The following is a 22,500-nucleotide window of genomic DNA, read 5'->3' as shown; positions in this document are numbered from 1 at the left end:
AGGGGTGAGGGAGTAGTGAGAGGGGGGGAGGATGGTAGAGGTAGTGGATGAAATGAAGGTGAAATGTCTGAGGTGGAGGGGATGAATGATGTGTGGTGGAGTGTGGTATAAGGGCGTGGGAAGTGGAGCAGTAGGATAGAGGGGGACGAGAGAGAGTGGAGGATGAAGGAGGAGGAGGAAGAAGAGGAAGAGGGGGGTTGGTAAGGTTGGTGGAGTGGGTCAAAGGTCAGATAGGGGAAGTGACACACCGTGTAACAAAGGCCACGTAAATCAGAGGTCAATCTTCACTCTTTACGCTATTGTATTTCTTTTTTATATTCACCGCTAGAGAGGATTAGCTCCTTGTATGTGAAATTATTATTATGTTTTTCTATAATCTGTTCACTAGAAGCATACAACTTAGGCTTAGGGTCAGTATGCAGCAACACAGATGATTGGCTGATTACTTTCTTCACACATTTTATTACCTAACTCCTCCTAATACAAATATATCTGTCTACACTAGCTGAGTTAGTTAACCACAAATCACATGCAGCACTTCATGACTGTTGCCTCATAGTCCATATCTGCGACTTTTGTTGGTTTGGGGCCGAAGATCTTGTTTCCCTGAGACACCCCAGTGCAGAGTTGAGGTGACCACCAGGGAGTGAAGCTGCCTTGGTCCACATTCTGGATTCTCTTTGAATACATTCTGCTTTTTTTCGTTCTTGTTTATCCTGTGTACAGGTTCTAGAGTCAGGTCACAGTGGCATGCAGTCATGGGATCAAATATCCTGATGTCAAAGAAGGTTCACTGTTTACTCGTCCAGAACCCTCGAGCACTGACATCCACACGGGTTTAATTAGCTGTGTTGGCAGTCCGGTGAAGCACATACCTCTACTTGTAGGTTCCCTGCTGGTTCCCTGACATCATCTTTACCACCTCCATAATGATATCTATAATAACAACACACACACACAAACACAAACACAAACACACAAACAAAATACCCTCAAGCACTAGTAAGCAAACAGCGAGCAAGCAAAAATATAATCACAATTTGTCCGAGACTCTCTTTAGGCAGAGAGGAAAGAGTTGCCTATATGATGACCTGCCAATGCCTCCACTACATAACACATGGACCCTCCTTCCCCCTCCTCCTAACCATTCTTCCTTCCTCCTTCCCTTTACCATCCCCTCCCCCCTCCTCCCACACCCTGAGCTATGGTTTGCGTTGAATTGACGTAGGTTATTGTGTAGTGTAGTATTAAGGGGATTCAGTTACATCAATATTCGGAAATCATCAATTTGGTTCACACTCCAGACTGCATGACAGATATACTACGATAATCGGTAATCAACAACACGGTTTATGTTAACCGAACCCCAAATACAGTATTCCGGATATTCTGCAAAAGTTTGGATATCAGCATAACTTTATATACTTAATGACAAAAAGTATAAAATAAGTTATCCGTTGTAAAAATAATAGCATTTTACAGACACTAGATATTAAAAGTTATCCGATCTCCGGTTTACATTAGAGTATTGTGATTATTGGCTTTCAGTACAGAGAGCAAAAAGGTTTTTGTAAATAAAATATCAAGCTTCATGGCGGGTTATGATTACATTACTCTCCAGCCCATAAAGGCGTTAACAGGTAAGTGACGTTATCAAAAGAGAGTAAAAATATAGCCCTCTATATATTAACACTAAACACGTTAATCGTCAAAATGGTTTAGTCTGAAAAATACAATAAATGGGACAAGAATGTCAACAGCCGGATTTCACACCAAAATAGTTATATGGCTAAAGTTTTTAATTATCGTAAACTTTTAAACATTAAACACTGTGGTTGGTAACGTTGTAAAACTATTGCATTTAGATTAAAGTTAATAGTTTTCATTATACCCCCCCAAAAAAAAGTTTCAATGATGAGAGATACAGTTTTAATGTCGGGATTTCTGCGTAATGAATGACTCGATGACACCATCAGCGGACACACTCGCATAGATCACAAAATGTATCACTTATTAGTCTCGTAAATTGAACGTCACTGCCCCGTTTGCTCGTTCGTTCGTTCATTTGTTTGTTTGTTTGTTGTTTTATGTTTTTTTTTTTTTCATGTCGAGGGCTACCAATCCTGAGACAGTGAGCAAAATTAACCTCCCCGGCCCAAAAACAGTTCCAAAATATACCGTGTATAGTATATGTCCTACACTACTGACAGCCATCATTAAAAAAATCTCGTAACGTCATTGAATCTGTAGAAGAATTTTGTAGAGCAAGTGATAAGGAAGAATTTATACGACGTAATTAGTGTTTATGTAGTGAATAGTGAATGATAACACCTTTGTGGTTGTTACCTCATATAGGAACTAAATACGTGTCATTTTAACTGTGTGTGATAAAGGTGATATAGTTTTTTTGGTATTCCTTGTATACGGTGATTTATCTCCTTGAGTACAATAATTTATATCCGTGAATACGATGAGTTAACCCCTTTGAGTACGATAATTAAACTACTTCAGTACGATAATTTAACTCCTTCAGTACGATAAGTTAACCCCTTCAGTACAATAACGTGGGGAAATGTTATCATATCACAATACTGAAGGGGAGAGGGAGAGAGGAGGGGGTAAGAATGAGAGAGAGGGAAGAGGGTGAAGGGAGGATGGGGCGAGGGAGGGTGAGAGGGAAGGAGGCAAGGAGGAGGGGTGATGGGGGAAGGGGGTTGACATCATTACACAAGACGTATAAAACAGTAGTTAAAGAGTATGTCAGGTCGTTAGGTTTCTCATAAGCACCGAGACTTCTCCATTATCATCCCACAGCGGCTACAATTTTTCTTTTTAATTTCAGTAAAACACTTCATTTAATCCAATCTGAGTAGTAAGAAAAGGCTATTATGTTATATCTTTCTTGAAGTAGATTTAACACTTTTAACAAATTTAAATTCTCTTTTTTTTTTTTTACATGAAGTAGTTGTCTTTTATTTTTATTATTATTATTATTTTAATTGGGGAGGAGGAAGAGGTGGTGAGGGGAGTGTTGATAGTGTAATAGTGAATATGAATTAGTTAGGTTTGGTTAGGTTTGGTTAGGTTTGGTTAAGCTAAGTTAGGTTAGATTACGTTAGATTAGTGTTTGGTTATATTATGTTACATTAGTCTTAAGTTTGGTTAGTTTAGGTTGGGTTAGATGAAACACAAGAGGCAAAGAGTCCCCCCTTGAGGAAGAACAGTAACAACAAGAACATACAGTTTACTTCGATTCCAATGCAACTCCAAATTCACACGTAATTTATCCAAACCTCTATTATAGAATTCAATCTCAACATTTATTGCTGATCCTGTAGAGTGTATACTAAGAAGAGGTTTTGGAGCCTATTACGCAGTTATGAAGAAATATAAAGTATTTACGCAAAGATATACAGTCGGTAATCGGGAAACTGAATCCTATAAAATAAGAAACAAAGACAGGCAAGCCATTAATTACGGTATTATATAACCCCGATTAGATCCTCCATCGTTTCTTGTACATGTTGACAAGACCAGCCTCACTCGCTTATATTTTAAGATGGCCACCACAGGAGAAACGACGCCGCCATTTTTACGACAAATAATAAATTTCTTCGCTCACAAAACACGTACAGAAATTTCATTACTGCCATATGCTCAGTTGTTTGTCGTCTTCTTACCCTGAAATTTCCCTCTTCTTTCATACCCTGCCTACTATATTGTAGGTGATTTATGATGGAAGAGTGAAGGAGAAGAGGGAAAAAAGAAAAAAAATACTTGAAGGAAAAAAGTTGTCGTGTTATTTTTATTACTAAAATCCAAACAACATCTCTCAGACAAAATGAACCAATTCTATAAACTCCTTCTGGTGTTAAACATTTCCTTCACTGTTATTACCAACCTGAGAAATAACAGTCATTAATAATACGAAAGGAAACACACGAACAAATGACAGTACATTTTCCGCTCAATAAATCCACCTCATGTAAACAAGAACTTATAGAAATATACTTCTAAAAAAATCGCTGTTATGTAAACCGAATATAAAACTTCACATAAACAATAGACTTGCCTCTCATTCATCATTCGACTAGCGGCTCGAAAATTGAAAAACAAAAACGACCCCCTCTATAAATTTCTCTCGAAACCGATAAAAGGAAAACAAAAAATCACCATTCCCAACCATTAATCTTACATTAAGAACGATATCTCCCCCAAATAGGAAATAATGGTTGAATTTCGTACAATCGCCACACACAAAAATTCTTCATTATGTTCTTGTCAGGAAATTGATGGCTGTATCTAATCCAAGTGTGTGTATATTTGTATGTGTGTGTGTGTATGAGCATGTATGTGTGTATATGTATCTATGGGTGTGTATATGTATATGTCTGTGGATGTGACCATGGATATATGTATGTGTAGGAGTATGTATATGCGTGTATATATGGAAGTCTTATGTGTGTTTGAGACCTAGAAGGTAATTATACAGAATAATTCATCACAGGGGAAGAAGTTGTCTTTGAGGGTCTACTAGCTTCCTCATCCTATTAAGGCCTCCCTGTTAAATGGACCTCCAAAGACTATTCCCCATTCACTTCACATTTAAGGGTCCTGCTTCTAAACCTAATTCTCTCAACTGTGCCTTGCTGATTGAGGGTCTTAGAGTGTGTGTGTGTGTGTGTGTGTGTGTGTGTGTGTGTGTGTGTGTGTGTGTGTGTGATACTCTGAGAATACAGATTATCAAATAAGCCAGAGGGAGGAACCTCTCTTCATATTAACCCCTATTATCTTCACTATCCTCGATATCTTTATAAATATGACTCAAACGTTATAAATAACTTTTATCATTATGCCTGAGGAAAATATATAATGAGAAGACAACCTGGGTGAATGGCCAGGTGTGATGCTGCAGGCTGGCTGGTGGGTCATGACTCCTTGGTGAAATTTATTACGATTATTATTATTATTTTTTAATTAACCTCACTATTCTGCTCAAGTTTGTTTGCTTACGTCCAAAAGCCACCGAGGAATATATATGACGAAGGATATTTATTTATTTATTTATTTATTTATTTATTTATATCTCCAGTTGTATTTACTATTTTAGAGCTAAACTACATGACTGGGTATTGTACATTTGTATTGAAATTCACCTTCCACGCACGAGAGCCGAATTCGACCCCAGCTTGGATTTATATATGTGTATGTTTTGGGGGGTTACGTCACACACACACACACACACACACACACACACACACACACACACACACACACACCTCACAACAACCATACTAAGTTGCTTACATCTCATTAGTAGCACCTTTGGGTTACCTGAAGATTAACCTCATCCAGCTCATTACACCTGATGATCAAACAACCTAACTTAACCTAACCTACCATCCATGTTTGTCCCTCACCATGTGTGTGTGTGTGTGTGTGTGTGTGTGTGTGTGTACCTCAACTCTCCATCTCTCGCCTCTTTTAAGCAACTCACTTTTCCATCGTATGAAGAGTCAAAGACTAGCAGCTCCCCCTCTGCAGTGTGTGGTGTTGGGGTAGTGGTGTAGTGGGTGTGGAGTAGTGGTACAGTGGTTGGGGTAGTGGTGTAGTGGGTGTGGAGTAGTGGTACAGTGGGTGTGGAGTAGTGGTTGTGGAGTAGTGGTGGTGATGGTGCAGTGGGTGTGGAGTAGTGGTGGTGATGGTGCAGTGGGTGTGGAGTAGTGGGTGTGGGTGTGGTGCAGTGGGTGTGGAGTAGTGGTGGTGATGGTGCAGTGGGTGTGGAGTAGTGGGTGGTGGTGATGGTGCAGTGGGTGTGGAGTAGTGGTGATGGTTATGAAGGCTTCACCTCTCGACAACATTCTCTCAGCCATCGTCACAGGCCACAGGAGGTGTTGGTGGAGTGGTCTGCTCTGCTAGTCACATTACACTGTTTGTATTCCCACATATATATTTTACATTAATATTTTATTTTTGTCATAATTATATTCCTGAGCTATCTACCCTCAAGAGAAGCAATATAACAGCATTTATAGGTAATTAATGCGTAGCTAATTATCGCATTTACAAACAGTTTACACTTTCCACACCTCGTCGTATACACTAAACAGTTTACACTACACATACCCGGTAGACTTAACAGTTTACAGTAAGGTCAGTCTCCCGTACTTTATATTCCGGTTGCCTTTTGACTCTCCACTGTGTCCTCCTGGGCCGCAACACCATAGACCAGACACTAAAGTTTCCTATGAATAGAATTACACTGTGAGACGGACTGTGAGGGATCTTGTGTATTGGCGTGGATGGATCACCTGAAGATTAGACACCCCTGCCTATCTCGTCTGATGATTAACAAACCCTAACGTTAACTTAGTCAAACTTGTCCTAACGCTAACCTAACTTAGCCAAACTTGTCCTAATGCTAACCTAACTTAGCCAAACTTGTCCTAACGCTAACCTAACTTAGCCAAACTTGTCCTAATGCTAACCTAACTTAGCCAAACTTGTCCTAACGCTAACCTAACTTAGCCAAACTTGTCCTAATGCTAACCTAACTTAGCCAAATTTGTCCTAACGCTAACCTAACTTACTTGTCAAACTTGTCCTAACGCTAACCTAACTTAGCCAAACTTGTCCTAACGCTAACCTAACTTAGCCAAACTTGTCCTAACGCTAACCTAACTTAGCCAAACTTGTCCTAACGCTAACCTAACTTAGCCAAACTTGTCCTAACGCTAACCTAACTTACCCTCAGCTAACGCGAATTTATCCTAATCCAAACTTATCTAACGCTCCCTTAATATAGCTGAGCCGGAACTAACTTAACGCTGACTTAACCTAACCTAACCTAACCTGAAATGCAACTTATACCCCAAGGTAACCAGGGAGCCCTAATTCATTTACTGTAATAGGATGTAAAGATTAAGCTGATGTGAGATAGGACACATAAAGATACATTCAACCTGATATGTATTACGTTGAAACATAATACAATAGATAATACAACAAAAAATAAATTCCTAGTTTGTGTTCCTGTTTGTAATGGCGTCTTGTGTTGATAACTTTGTGAGTTTCTTTAATGTGGTTTAATTTCTTGAAGGTTAAGTATTACGTTTTACAAAGAATATTGCCAGTGAGGGAGTTTCCGAAAGTTTATTATGTTTGACTTGAATTTGTTTTGTTTTCTGCTGAATGTGTGTGTGTGTGTGTGTGTGTGTGTGTGTGTGTGTGTGTGTGTGTGTGTGTGTGTGTGTGTGTGTGTGTGTGCGTGTGCAAAAAAAATCAATTCTAGTTCGGCAAATAGTTTCCAAAGTTTAGAAGTTGAAGAATTCCTTTACGACAACACATCACTTTAAACTCCCGCACAGATCGCAAGAGCAGTGAAACTTATGCCTATATATGACAAATGCTGTGAGGCTGACACGACGCTGTGTAGGTTAGGTTAGGCTAGGCAGAGACACAAGGATGTTATTTCTTAATATATATGCGTGTGTGTGTGTGTGTGTGTGTGTGTGTGTGTGTGTGTGTGTCCTTCTAGGAGTACAAAACCGAAGGAATCTTGTGATTAAAACAGTTTCTTTGAAGTTGTAAGAATTTCCTCCGCGAACATGACGCTACAGTTTCTTGTATAAATTGAAGTTTTTTTGTTACCCTGTATAAATATCCCAGTTCCTTTCATCCTGTATATACATTACATTTCTTTAACCCCTGAATATCTACTAAAATATTCTTATATATCAACTTATCGACCGAACTATAAATAAATGCACCAAAAAATAAGAAATTATCACATATATTTTAAAGATGATACAACACATTTTCATTGTTTCCTTTCCAATCATTAATTTTCATTCAACTGCATAAAATAGAAAATCGGTTCCAAAAGCTTCTAGATACATTAGGGGCAGCGCGGTTACAGCATACTGAGTACTATGCTTTAACTAACTGAATCAATTTACAACAACGATAATTTACCTTCTAATTCTACGTAAAAAAAAAAAGTTCTGAAATGAGTTTAAATTAGTTGCAATGAGTTTTAGTATATTCTACAAAATCGAATTCCTTATGTACTGGATAATCTTACAACTCATTTATGACAACACTGCTTAATGTTCAATCGTGAGACAAATGTAAACGGTAAAAAGCAAAGGTCAATGTAGGAGTGGGGGGGGGGGAGGGGAAATAGCTTTAACCCGAGCCATCAACATCGTTCAGACGGGTTAAAATTGCTTCGAGGACAACCTGCCACGCTACATCACAGACTCACTGATGGATGAGCCAGGGAGCTAGAATGTGGTGTGTGCTTGAGAGACAGACGGACCTTCCCTTTACCCATAAAAGCAAATTTGTCCGACCCTTTGTGATGTACGTAGCAATTCTCCCCTGTGTCAAAATTGAAGTAGAGGTGATTCTTGTGGGGTTTTTTTTTATCGTATCACTTCCTTATGAAACAGGTTACAGAACAGCTCTAGAAAACAGCAGTGACACAGCAACTTTATGGGACAGCAGAGAGATACAGCAGCTTTATGGAACAGCAGAGATGCAGTAGCTTTATGGAACAGCAGAGACACAGCAGCTTTATGAAACAGCAGACTCACAACAGCTTTATGGAACAGCAGAGACACATCAGCTTTATGAAACAGCAGGGAGACACAGCAGTAGCAGCAACGTGTGTATCTTGGAGGGATAAAAATTACGAAGTTGTTCCTGCTCACGTCTTGACTTAGTAAACACTGCAAGTAATTTAACCCAACAAATATTGCAGACTTTTAACTCTCAACAAACACTGCAGACCTCAACAAACTCTAAAGATCATAAACCCAGCCAACACTGCAGTTATCGAGGTATACCCGCTATCCTCCACACGCACCTTCTGCAGTAGTTACACACCAAGGCGTCTCTTCCCTCAACTCCAGCGCCCCTCCAAACATGGTATTACGTGTAACTTTAATTATAGCGTAGTTGACCCTCGACCGCAGAGAGTTTATAAGAAATGATGCCCAGGAAGAGAGTGAGCTGCTCAATCTTTGGGTAAAAATAGAACTTTCGACCACCTGGATATTTTTTTTACTAGTTTATTTTACCTGGTGATTAAATCTTTAGCCTAACCTAACATAAAGTAACCTAACTTATCCAAACATAATATAGCATAAAGTACTCTAACTTAACAAAAATAACCTAATCTAAGCTACTATAATCTAACCAAACCTAACTTAACCTTATCTAACCTATGGCATTTAATCATAATGTGAAAGAAGGACGGGGCTAATCTTCAGGTGATCTTAACTTTGTCATAAGGAGAGAGAGAGAGAGAGAGAGAGAGAGGAAGTTGTTTTAAATTATGATAATGAAAGTCGGTATATATATGTATGCATCTCTCTCTCTCTCTCTCATACAAACACAACCTGACCACCAGGCAGGCAGTTACAGCACACGTCAATCGCTTCTCCAGCCAACACTTTACACACACACACCACAGCCCAGACTCCCCCAAATGTCACTCCTACTATCTAAAAGCCCGGGCTGATCGATCATTGGAGGTGAGGGCGTTTAAACCCACTTATTGGGAATTGATGAATCACCTCACAGATAAACAAACTTGAGAATTCCTGCCTCTCGTTCATGTTGCTGATGTTATAATGGAATGTTGCGGTGTTGGGGTGTGTTGTGTGTTAGGTGTAGGTGTTGGTGTATTGTGTGTTGCGGTGTTGGGGTGTGTTGTGTGTGTGTGTGTGTGTGGGTCCATATTCTCATTTTATGTCGATCGACTCACTTTGGGCAACAGTGATATCAATCTTCAGATCAATATTCCTCATAACAACCTCATATATTGTGCTTTAGGACACGTACAGTAAACCTAACGTAATATAACATGACCTAACCTACCCTAATACACCTTAACCTTACCTAACACACCCTAACTTAACCTAACCTAACTGAAATAAGCTAGGGTGTATAATCTTCAGGTGATCCGATTATTTATACATGAAAAAATAAACATGTTGTTGGTATCATTGTCCGTGCAGAGTGAAGGCATTGATTCGCTCAGGGCAATATTGGTGTCCTGGGGTCTCAATACCTTGACATAATTATTTCACCACCAGCCAAGTTATCAACACCAGAAACCATTTAATTTCCTGCAACCCCGAAACTCCATCGCTCTTCTCCCTTACACTGTTCTCTTCTCCCTCACACTGTTCTTCTCCCTTACATTGTTCTCTTCTCCCTCACACTGTTCTCCTCCCTCACACCCCCTCCATCACCACCCTACCTCACTCACCACACTACTGCTGGCCCTCACACCACCAACAGCCTCCAACTCCTCCCTCACTACTCCTCCAACACCTGCCTTACCACACCTCCAACACCACCACCCTCACCACACCTCCAACACCACCACCCTCACCACACCTCCAACACCACCACCCTCACCACACCTCCAACACCTCCCTCACTACACCACCAACAACCACCAACACTGTAGCTTTAATAATCTGACTTGACTCCCAAATCTCATACAATCACAACTCAAAACGACGTCACAACTTTTTGAGACACTGACAACACAATTGTTCCAACACCATCGTTATAGCTAATAGTTCCCGCAACACAACTGTGGAGCTCTGTCACGCTAAGGGGCTAGATTAACTAACAAGACCTTTACTTCTGTAGCTCTAGAGAACACCTGCAGTAATACATCTCTTTCCCAGCTGGTTAGAATTGTCCTTATACATGCAACACACACACACACTTCTCTCTCTCTCTCGGCTCCCCCTTCCATTCTCCTTGATGCCCTCGCTTGAATACTAGCTTCTCAGTTTTTCATCTTCTTCCCCACAACGATATGCCAACCAAGCTTCCAGGTCAGATGGTAATCCTCTTCTATGTATATAAACAAATGCTTTCCAGAATTCCTGCCTCCCCGCCCCGTGTAAAACATTTTATTTTCTTCTCAACTACCACAATCTTCTCCTTGAGTCTTGGTGACGTGTTAATATATATCCCAGGCCTTGTAAATGATGATTCATTATTGTCGTCAAACTTCACATTTTCATTACATTCGTCAAACATCTGTCGATTTTGTTTCATTCTAAATAATTATGCTGTAGATATTTTACTTTTCAGTCATAACGTCAATTTTCTTCAGCAGTAACTTCAGTAAATCATTTCCCCTTTTGTTACGGATCCTCAAGAATATTCGATAAGTTTTAGTGTTAGGTTTTAGATCTCATACAACATTCATATGGCCCTCCAGCATATCTCACTCCTTTAAGTTTTTGTCTGTTTGGTTTACCAGTGGAAATCTTGTAGCTCTGTGTACTGTATTTTCTCAATAATAATCCTCGAAACAATTAAGTATCATTCGAATCAGTTTCATAAAAAAAAAATATCACTGAAACGATACTCGAGACACGCTTCATAACAGTGAGACAAAGTGAGTCAAAAGAGCAAATATTAATAACACTGATAACATTACAATATATACAAGGTAACATTATAGAAAACGGAATGTTGTATTGCTAGAAGACTTTTTGAGAGTTTTATGGGTTGGAATATCGTAAGACACCCATACTCCTGGCACTGTTTCTTGATATTATGTGTCTGATTGTCCTGGATAATTGAATATAACTATGTACCTTGATGATCTGTCGGTGTAATATCCATAAATCTGTCGAAGTAATCTGATGGAATATCGATTTATAATGAGATGGTGTCAAAGATCATGATGCAGTGGTATAATGCAAAATATTATCTACATATTAAAAATTTCCGTGGGAGTAAAGTACAAAAAAGGAGGTATTGTTCTTTTGTTATTAACATCTACCCTTAAAATAACATATACAAACCTAACAATCCCTCCCCATCAATTTACCCCATCAATCCATAAATCAACATACCCACGTAAATAATCAATTTCACCCTCAATTCTTATATTCTAAAAATCACATCGTGGTGAGAAGCATAAATTTCGTGTATTTTATATTGGCAAGAATTGAAGTATTACACCACGACCCGTAATCAAGGCTCCGCCGGTCACATAGCCCTTCAGTGGGTGAGGAAGGTAGTGGTGATATATCTTTCTCTCTCCACGTCAGTATACAGAAAGGAGCAATAACTCTTTTTTAAAATTCTCTTGAAATTCACATCGTTCGCAAATCATTTATCACACTTTTAGAAGAGACTTGAGGGTGTTCTTTCTTGCTATTTCTATCTATATATTTTTTCCCATACCTATACCTATATCATCTACCTATCTCTCACGTGTTTACCTATATCATCTACCTATATCTCACCTATTTACCTATATCATCTACCTATCTCTCACCTATTTACCTATACCATCAACCTATCTATTACCTTTTATTCACCTTTTATAGTCATTTCTACAAGCCTTTTCACAGCATACAGTGTTCAATAAATAAATAACCTAACAATTCAATAACCAAATTTACCTAATCAATCCTAAACTAGTCTAATATTAACCTATCGATATTAGAATAGAAGGTTAGGTTAGGTTAGGTTAGGTTTACTTTGTTAAAAATAAGCTCAGGACAACACAGCCCAGACGGAAATTGACCCAAGATGCTGATATCCATAATTACCAAGACAAGTGTGTGTGTGTGTGTGTGTGTGTGTTGTGTGTGTGTGTGTGTGTGTGTGTGTGTGTGTGGGTGGGTGGGTGGGTGGGTGGGTGGGTGGGTGGGTGGGGAGAGAGAGAGAGAGAGAGAGAGGCAGAGGCCAGGTTATTCTATTTTCCTGATGTGAGTAACATTGTATAAACATTGTTGTTACCCATCAGGGCAGATCAGGTTGTAGTGTGATAATCAACGAAGGAAAACAGACGTGGGAAGAGATGGAGTCGGATGGAAGGGGGACAGGGGGGTATGAGGGAGGAGGAAGGAGGGTAGTGAAGGAGGGGTGAGAAGGTATGGGAGGGTGGCGAGAGAGGTGGAGGGAGGAAGGAGGGGAGTGTGAGGGATGAGGAAGGGTAAGGGAGGAGGTATGATGAGGGGATGTCATGTAGCGGGAGGGATTGTGGTGTAAGGAATGGAGGTGAAAGGAAGGAAGGAAGAGGAAGAAGGGATGCGAGGGCACTGTCGCGTGGTGAGGAAATTGTCAATTCCTTCAGGCTATCAGAGAGTTGCACCTGCTGATAGTGGTAGTGGTGGTGGTGGTAGTGGTGGGTGGTGGTGGTGCGGAGATGATATGGAGAGTGATGGGTAGTAGTGTAGTGGTGTGTGTGTGGTGGTGGATTGATGGTAGTAGTGGTGGTGGTGGAGGAGGGCTTCTTCCTCTCTCGTGAGTTGAAGGTCGAATTGATACCGTCTCTGCCCTCCTTTGATCACATTAAGGCGATCATTATCCATCAACTATCCTATAAGACCAGTTTTATGTACTATTGGGTAATCCTCTTATATCCTGTTGCAGTATTGAGTATAGAATTACGACACAAAACAAAGCTGAAGTAGATTGTGACCAGGAATTAATGAGGGAAAATAAAATATGTAGAATGACCCAATAGTAACGAATATATAAGAAGAATATTTATAAAACATTAAAGCAATTGAGTTTATCCCAACACTAAATATATAAATGGTACGGAAAATGTATCTGGTTAGTATTAATAAAAGTGATAAGACTAATTACTAACTCAAATATTCATCCAAACATTATCAATTTGTTGTTGTAGTTATGCATTAAAAAAAATAAAGTTCATATATTTTTTTTTTCACGTTGATGATAATTAACCTGAGTATTTTACTTTTAATTTCAAGTCAATTTCGTCACTTTTTTTGTTTGACATTCGATAATAATGACGAGTAATATTTCAATTAAAACTTTTGTGAATATTGATAGAGAGTGAGTCAGGTGGTACCGGCATTACAATTACAGGTGGGAGTCTATCGCTTGTGAGTAGGTGGGAGTCTATCGCTTGTGAGTAGGTGGGAGTCTATCGCTTGTGAGTAGGTGGGAGTCTATCGCTTGTGAGTAGAGTCTATGGGTAGGTGGTTTCTTGTGGTAGGTGGGAGTCTATCGCTTGTGAGTAGGTGGGAGTCTATCGCTTGTGAGTAGGTGGGAGTCTATCGCTTGTGAGTAGGTGGGAGTCTATCGCTTGTGAGTAGGTGGGAGTCTATCGCTTGTGAGTAGGTGGGAGTCTATCGCTTGTGAGTTGGTGAAAGTAGGGCGTTAAGGACATACCACTTCACGGGTATAGCTTGAGAATCTCGGCTCCAGTGATGAAATTACCCTGGAGTACCGACTAGTACGGACCTGGAGAATAGAATTTGTCGCAAGAGATTACATAGGAGTGTTGAGGGAGTCAAGAGCCCACACGTCAGACCACAGAGGGAAGCTTAGTGGGGATATACACAAAGCGAGGAGAACAGCGAGTGATGTGTCAGGGATGTGCTGCCAAACTCGGGTCGTATATGCAGAGGTATTGTCTCAGTAACAGTAAAGAGTGAGTGTACATAACCGGTAACTGTGGGAAATAGCGAAGCAGTAACTGTAACACCACGGACGACTGGTAGATACAGTGTGAATGTATATGACTGGTAACTGTTGGAAGCTACTATAACACAGAACTGACTGACTGTACACCTTATACTACTTCGGGATTTTACACTTAAAGATTTACTCCACCAGGTACCCTAGTGAAAGCAGTGTCGTTGTACTCCGGGAGACTGAGCAAGGTACTCCCCTCAGAGGCGTTTCACAATTCTCTGAACCAAGTTGTTGATTGTAAAGTATTATTATACCAACGATCACATGAGAGGGAGAGAGAGGGAGAACACAGGGAGGGAGATGGATAACAAAGGGTGAAGGGGGGAGGCAGGAAGAGGAAGAACACAGAGAGGTAGAGAGAGAGAGAGAGAGAGAGATTCTATAACAGGCTATGAGGGGAAAACTTTCTCTGACAGGGAGAGAAAAGGAGAGAGGATCTGTGAGAGAGGGAGATAGAGAGGCACTGAAAGAGATAATAATCTAAGACCTATGGGAGATAGAGTGAGAAACAGAGAGAGTGAGAGAGAGAGAGGAAAATTGATGGTGAGAGGGAGAATGGGGGTGGGGGAGGAAAGATAGATGGGGATAGAGGAGGAGAAAGATAAAAAAGATAAGTGATAAAGGAAGAGGATGAGAAAGAAAGATATATATATAGAGGAGAGTTAGAAAGATAAAGTGAGAGTTAAAGAGTAGAAACAAAATAAGAGAGAGAGAGAGAGAGAGAGAGAGGAAAACTGAATGAAAATAAGAGAAATAGAGTGATAGAGAAAAACAAACAGAAAGAAACATAATGAAAGAAAAATGTAGATAAATAATGGGGGAGAGAAAGAATTATATATGTATAAATAAAAAAAAAAGTAAAAAAAAAGTAAAACATTAATTCTATCTCATAAATTGCAACATTTTCATCCTAATTATTTATTGTTTTTATTTCGTCTGTTTAATATATGAAATTATCAACTTCATAATAACATCCATGAAGGAACATAGATAACTGTGAGGTGAGGTTGGAGGGGAAGAAGAAAGGGGCTAAGCCAAAACGTTTTAATTACTTGCAGGAATATATTTCCTTTTTTTTAGGGCCCCGGGGTGAAAACATTGGAAACTTTATATTGTCTGTAAGTTACTGGAGATGTAAGTTAGTCTTTTTAAACACCAGAAGGCTTTATATATACCGAGAGATTATTATTATTATTATTATTATTATTATTATTATTATTATTATTATTATTATTATTATTATTATTATTATTATTATTATTATTATTATTATTATTATTATTATTATTATTATTATTATTATTATTATTATTATTATTATTATTATTATTATTATTATTATTATTATTATTATTATGCTTGATACTCACTCATAATTTCAGGGGTTGGTGGAATATTCTCGGTATATTTTATGACAGTACGGTGAAAATAACTCTGACAGATGAAAAACGGGGAAACGTAATATTGAAGAGGTGTAACAAAGGATAATAACTAAAAGGTGTAAAAAAAAAATATGGTAAAGTTAAGATAAAATGTTAAGGTAAATGAAAGAATAAGTCGTAGTATCAGTTAAGGGTGTTAGAGTTAAGTGGGATAAGGTTAGGTTAGATTAGGTTAAGTTAGGTTAGGTTACCAGGCGAAATAAGCTGGTATGTCTAATCTTCAGGTGATACAGGTGCTTTTTTTTCTCGACTCATTGACCTCACCTGTGCTGTGTAATAATATCCCCGGAAGCCAACCTCCTCCACACCTGTCATATAAGGTATAGAAACAGGTAATTATTTCATGATGGAATTAAAGTAAAAAAAAAACAAATAGAAAAGTGTTTTGATTAAGCAATTTAAAACGTTAAATTAGAACCTCCGCTGCCCTCCTCGCTGACACCCTCCCCGCTTTTCCCGCTGCCCCCACTGACACCCTCCCGCTGCCCCCGCTGACACCCTCCCCGCTGCCTCCCTTCGCTGACACACCCCCGCTGGCCCGACCAAGTCAACTCGGGTCATCACTAAACATAAACTCATCTGCAATTATAATTCAATTACATTATTAATGCAATTTTTGCTCCAGCGTCTGAATGTTGATGACGTTGTCGTTATAATTGCCTTTGTAAGTTTTAAGTGAGATATTTATGATGGAGCAAAGTTAATGAATTTATTAGATGTGTGTGTGTGTGTGTGTGTGTGTGTGTGTGTGTGTGTGTGTGTTACTGTAAGAGTTACACCAAGAAGAAGTATGTAATTAAGTAATCAACAGGTGAGTGATACCTGGGAACTGTTATACAGGGTTTCTATAATAATTTAATCACCTGACGATGAAGCTTCATACAAATTTTTCTGCTAATAAAGCAACTCAGGTAATCATTTGACATGTATTTGACACACATAAGCCCTTCAGTAAACCTCCACCTGGGCCCCTTTGGTAACACGTTGATTATCATGGCGGCAGCTGATTTCATTCCAGGTGTTATGAAACATATCTAACGTGATGAAAGCCAGAATTTCTTCAATCCTGTGTCTTAACTCTGTGATGCTATTAACCTTTATCGTATACACCTTGTCCTTAACGTAGCCACATAAAAGGAAATCCATAGTCGTGATGTCCAGGGAACGAGGAGGCCACGGAATGGGACCATCACGTCCGATCCAACGAGTAGGAGATTTTTCATTGACGAAATCGCGCACTTGTAATCCCCGTGTCAAAAGATTACCTGAGTTGTTTTATTAATTGCAGCTCATCTCTTACGGGTCCTTCATATATATATACAGTAAAACCTCCATATAAAGGAACTAAATGAAACGAATACTGTCCGCTAGATAATGGTTTCATATATAACGGACTACTCTCTCCCATAGTGTCCATTAAATAGAGGTTTCACTATATACCTGTACATTATGCAGGTAACCAACAGAAAACAGACAGAGCGATATATCCGAGTTGTGCTCACGATATAACCCCTTGTGTACGGACTCTCCTCTCAGCTGAAGAAAATTGTCTGGTGTTTATCAAAGAAAATATTCAAAGCGGCTGTCCGCGTAGGGAAGGGGTCACAGGTGCCAATCAAATCACGACATATGATCACAGGTAGGTGATATCTACGGTGTTCACAGGGGTCACACAGGTGTATCACAGTATGCCACAGGTGAATTACCAGGTGTTAAATATAGGTGCCAACAGGTATTATAGATATCACAGGTGCCACAGGTATCACATATCACAGGTATCACAGGTGCCACAGGTGTCACATATCACAAGTATCACAGGTGCCACAGGTGTCACATATCACAGGTATCACAGGTGCCACAGGTGTCACAGATATCACAGGTGCCACAGGTGTCACATATCACAGGTATCACAGGTGCCACAGGTGTCACATATCACAAGTATCACAGGTGCCACAGGTGTCACATATCACAGGTATCACAGGTGTCACATATCACAGGTATCACAGGTGCCACAGGTGTCACATATCACAGGTGCCACAGGTGTCACAATACAACCGTAAACACATATTTCCTAAAGTTTTCCTAGCGACTGAAAATATTTACAAGAAATAAAAGTTAAAATGAAAGTCGAATTTCAAAAGCATGATATGAGATTCATGTGAGATGTTGAATTAATGGTAGGAGTTTTGTCTATAATGTATTGAGGTCCTTGTCATCAATGTAAAATTCCTACACGAGTAATTAAGATAATCCAGATTAGTTAAGGATAATCCATTAAATTAAGATAATTCGGATTGATTAATATAATCTAGGTTCATATAGGCTGTGTCGGGTTACGTCGGGCTGTGTCGGGTTAGGTCGGGCTGTGTCAGGTTAGGTCGGGCTGGTTCGGGTTAGGTCAGGCTGTCTCGGTGAAAGGCAACGTGATTTGGAGAACAATGGAGAGTAATTCGAGAGATACCAGGTAATTTATCGCCTTTATTCCCTTAATCAGCCCAATTGTTCTCTAAATGCAGCCAAAGCTTCATACATTAGCAGTTCAGTTTAACTTTTCGCCTTGAATTCTTCCTCAAACCTGAAATTTTACAAACTAAATTATTTTAAGCTGATTTCACGTTAAGATTAACTACCTTAACGCTATTCTAATCTAACCTAACCTTTCATAACCTAACCTAATTGATTTCAATATATATACACACACGAGGACTTCCATATACAAACAATACCTCACTAGTCGGGAGTCGAACCCTGGACCTCTGCATGTGAAGAGGGATCGTTTCCACCACGCCACAAGGACAAATTCACGTTCATATGAATCGTTGAGATATACTGTATATGTAGTAGACTCCTGTTTTCCAGCTGGACTCGGTAAAACGCTACTACGACCACATAGTTGACACGGGCAATCCCCAATGGAGGTTTACGTCATTTAAAAATAAGACGAATATACAGGATTTTGTGTGAAATAAAACAAAGCCTATTGTATACATAAATGAAATAATGAAACAGTTTATATATCAGTCTTTCACCCCAACAGTTAAGGTGATGCAACGAAAGTCTATTCATATCCAGTAATATATGAGCACCAATAGAGGCTCTGAGGAAGGCGTTATTTATCATTGTAAATATTGGTTCATATCCGTAAAGACCACGATCAAGCCAGGGGGGGAAATGGTGGTAACTGTGCTGATGTCCTAACTCGTTTAATATTTACGAGCAAGTCAAGGATGATGGGTGCCTGACAGTGATCCGGGCTCTCTCTCTCTCTCTCTCTCTCTCTCTCTCTCTCTCTCTCTCTCTCTCTTCTCCAGCCAGATGTTGTGTGTAATGTCAACTGTGAGATATCTGACAACACTGTGTTCTAGATTTGTGTTTGTGTTTTGTTGCTATATGGCCGAGCTGTCTGTCTGTCTGTCTGTCTCTCTCATGATGTGACTGATAGATAGATAGATAGATAGATAGATAGATAGATAGATAGATAGATAGATAGATAGATAGATAATGATTTCATATATAACGGACTGCTCTCTCCCATAGTGTCCAATTAAGAGAGAGAGAGAGAGATAATCGGCAAATCACAAGGCAGGGACAAAGACTCTTCCCTTTCTATCAGCCTCTCACAGCACCACACAGCACCTCCCTCCTACACTCCTATCACGGGGTCCCTCCACCACCACCACCACCACCACCACCACCACCACCAGCTGTCGAACGCCACCACTGGGAGTTAAGTTCTTGCGAGTCTTGACATTTTTCGAAGGAATATTTAGGTGTTGCTGTGGCACTGTCGTTAACACACTTATTGCCGGCGACAGCTGTGGCTTCATGTTACTGTACCATAAACACACACATATATTTTATTCTGGTTTTTTGAGACATTTGTCAAGTTGTAAAGTTTGTTCATCATGGAAATGCAATACTCACACGCCAACAGAGACACACAAACAATACTTTTACATAAACAAACAAACAAATAATACACTAAACGGTACAAACACACACACATACACTGAACAATACCCACACACGGATACACACATACACTAAACGGTACCCACACACACACATACACAAACACACACATATATATTAACATTTGTATCCCATGTTAAAATTAATTGACCTCTCGTGTTCCCACAGGCTGACGTTGTTACTGTCTTGCGCTATGAACTTCCAGTCTTATCCACACGACACCCAGCAGTGCGCCATGAAGATTGAAAGCCGTGAGTACATGGAGAATATTCTGTTGCATCCAATATCGTGTTTTATATCAGCTGTATGTGTTGTGGGTTGTAGTTGTGATGTTGTGGGTTGTAGTTGTGATGTTGTGGGTTGTAGTTGTTATGTTGTGGGTTGTAGTTGTGATGTTGTGGGTTGTAGTTGTGATGTTGTGGGTTGTAGTTGTGATGTTGTGGGTTGTAGTTGTGATGTTGTGGGTTGTAGTTGTGATGTGGGTTGTAGTTGTGATGTTGTGGGTTGTAGTTGTGATGTTGTGGGTTTCAATCATCACATTTACACAGTGGGAATCAACATATGACTTGCTTTCGGAGGGAGTTAGGGTGATTATTACATACAGGTACAGTATCTTCTCCCTTCTTGTGATTGGCCTTTATAATGTTGCTGATAATCTCTCTATAATTAGTTATCACCCTTACCTGTCACTCATTCTAACTGGTGTGACGATTTATAACCACTAAACGTCATTCTTTCTTATCATTCACACTAATGAGAGCACCAGAGAAAAGATCAAAGGAAAATAAAATCAGAAGGATGAGATTTGACACAGTGAAGATCAGACATAGTGAAGATCAGACACAGTGACGATCAGACACAGTGAAGATCAGACACAGTGAAGATCAGACACTGTGAAGATCAGACACAGTGAAGATCAGACACAGTGAAGATCAGACATAGTGAAGATCAGACACAGTGAAGATCAGACAGTGAAGATCAGACACAGTGAAGATCAGACACTGTGAAGATCAGACACAGTGAAGATCAGACACAGTGAAGATCAGACATAGTGAAGATCAGACACAGTGAAGATCAGACATAGTGAAGATCAGACACAGTGAAGATCAGACACAATGAAGATCAGACACAGTGAAGATCAGACACAGTGAAGATCAGACACAGTGAAGATCAGACATAGTGAAGATCAGACACAGTGAAGATCAGACATAGTGAAGATCAGACAGTGAAGATCAGTGAAGATCAGACAGTGAAGATCAGACACAGTGAAGATCAGACACAGTGAAGATCAGACATAGTGAAGATCAGACACAGTGAAGATCAGACATAGTGAAGATCAGACACTGTGAAGATCAGACACTGTGAAGATCAGACACAGTGAAGATCAGACATAGTGAGGATCAGACACAGTGAAGATCAGACATAGTGAAGATCAGACACAGTGAAGATCAGACATAGTGAAGATCAGACACAGTGAAGATCAGACACAGTGAAGATCAGAGATTGTGGTAGGGTGGGTAGTGAGGAGAGAGTGAAGTCAGATATGCCAGGAAGGTCATGAGCGGGAGGGAGTTTGCCGTAATTAAGGTCGTTTCTCTTGATATTGCCTCCCAATGGTCGGCCTAATTGTTCTGATGACAGTTTCGCGAGATATCCCTTTCTTCCCAGCGGTGCGGCGGCGACCAGCTGGGAAGAAAGGGAATATTTGAGAATATTTTTTGGGCTTTGGCAATTTTTTTTTTAAGTGACCTTGATATTTATCTTGTTTATATTTTTATTAATATTGTATTTTTGTTTCATTAATATACTAATAATATTGCTACTACTACTATTACTATTACTACTACTGACTGTTGCCTTCCTGCTGGCCAACCGTACCATAGTTAGAACAATGGACTTTTCCTTTTATCAGTAGAGATGTTACCTTTTTTTCACTACCTCTAATAGTTATTGCATCAGTTGTTGAAATTTTTCGCTTTGTGTGTGCTGCCGCTCTGTCGTAATGGAATGTCGAATTTTGTGTAACTCGTTGGGGCATTTTGAGCAACTATAGGTTATGTGTTGAGTGAGGGCTGCCGTGAGCTTGACAGAGTTCTGATGTTAAATGGCTGCAAGCTCCTCCTCCTCCTCCTCCTCCTACTACTACTACTTTTTTTTATTTATTTTTTTTATTTTTTTAGACGTAGCCTCCAGTCTCCCCCAACAGCCACACCTTCGCCGCCATTTTATTACCTTAATATTAAATATACATAAATATACATAAGTAGCTATCCTATCCGTGTTGAATTAGTTGAGCCACAGATCTATGCGGCATTCAGTGACTGTAGCCTCATAGTCAATATCTGCAGCTGTTGTCGGCATTGGGGCAGAGGCTCTCGTTCCCCTGAGGCAGAGCAAAGCCGACCAAAGGAGAGAGAAAGACAGTCAACATCTCATCCAGGCTGTAACATAACTTCTGGGCTGCTGCTTCTGTTCGGAGATCACCTCCGCGAGTCTGGCGTAGAAACATCTTGCACTTGGTCCCATCCTACTACTACTACTACTACTTCTACTACTACTACTACTACTACTATTCCTACTA

General features: G+C 39.7%; 1 protein-coding gene across 1 annotated transcript in view; it reads left to right on the top strand.

The window, feature by feature from the left end:
• Positions 1 to 22,500, top strand: part of LOC121874903 (glycine receptor subunit alpha-2-like) — a 69,516-nt gene that overhangs the window by 39,318 nt on the left and 7,698 nt on the right. The window contains exon 6 of the mRNA XM_042379243.1: positions 20,088 to 20,170. Within this exon, the coding sequence (XP_042235177.1) occupies positions 20,088 to 20,170 (83 nt within the window). The remainder of the gene's footprint in view (positions 1 to 20,087; positions 20,171 to 22,500) is intronic.

The sequence above is a fragment of the Homarus americanus genome, unplaced genomic scaffold (assembly GCF_018991925.1).
Source record: "Homarus americanus isolate GMGI-L3 unplaced genomic scaffold, GMGI_Hamer_2.0 scaffold56009, whole genome shotgun sequence".
Lineage (NCBI taxonomy): Eukaryota > Metazoa > Arthropoda > Malacostraca > Decapoda > Nephropidae > Homarus > Homarus americanus.
This window is presented reverse-complemented; position numbering and strand designations above follow the sequence as displayed.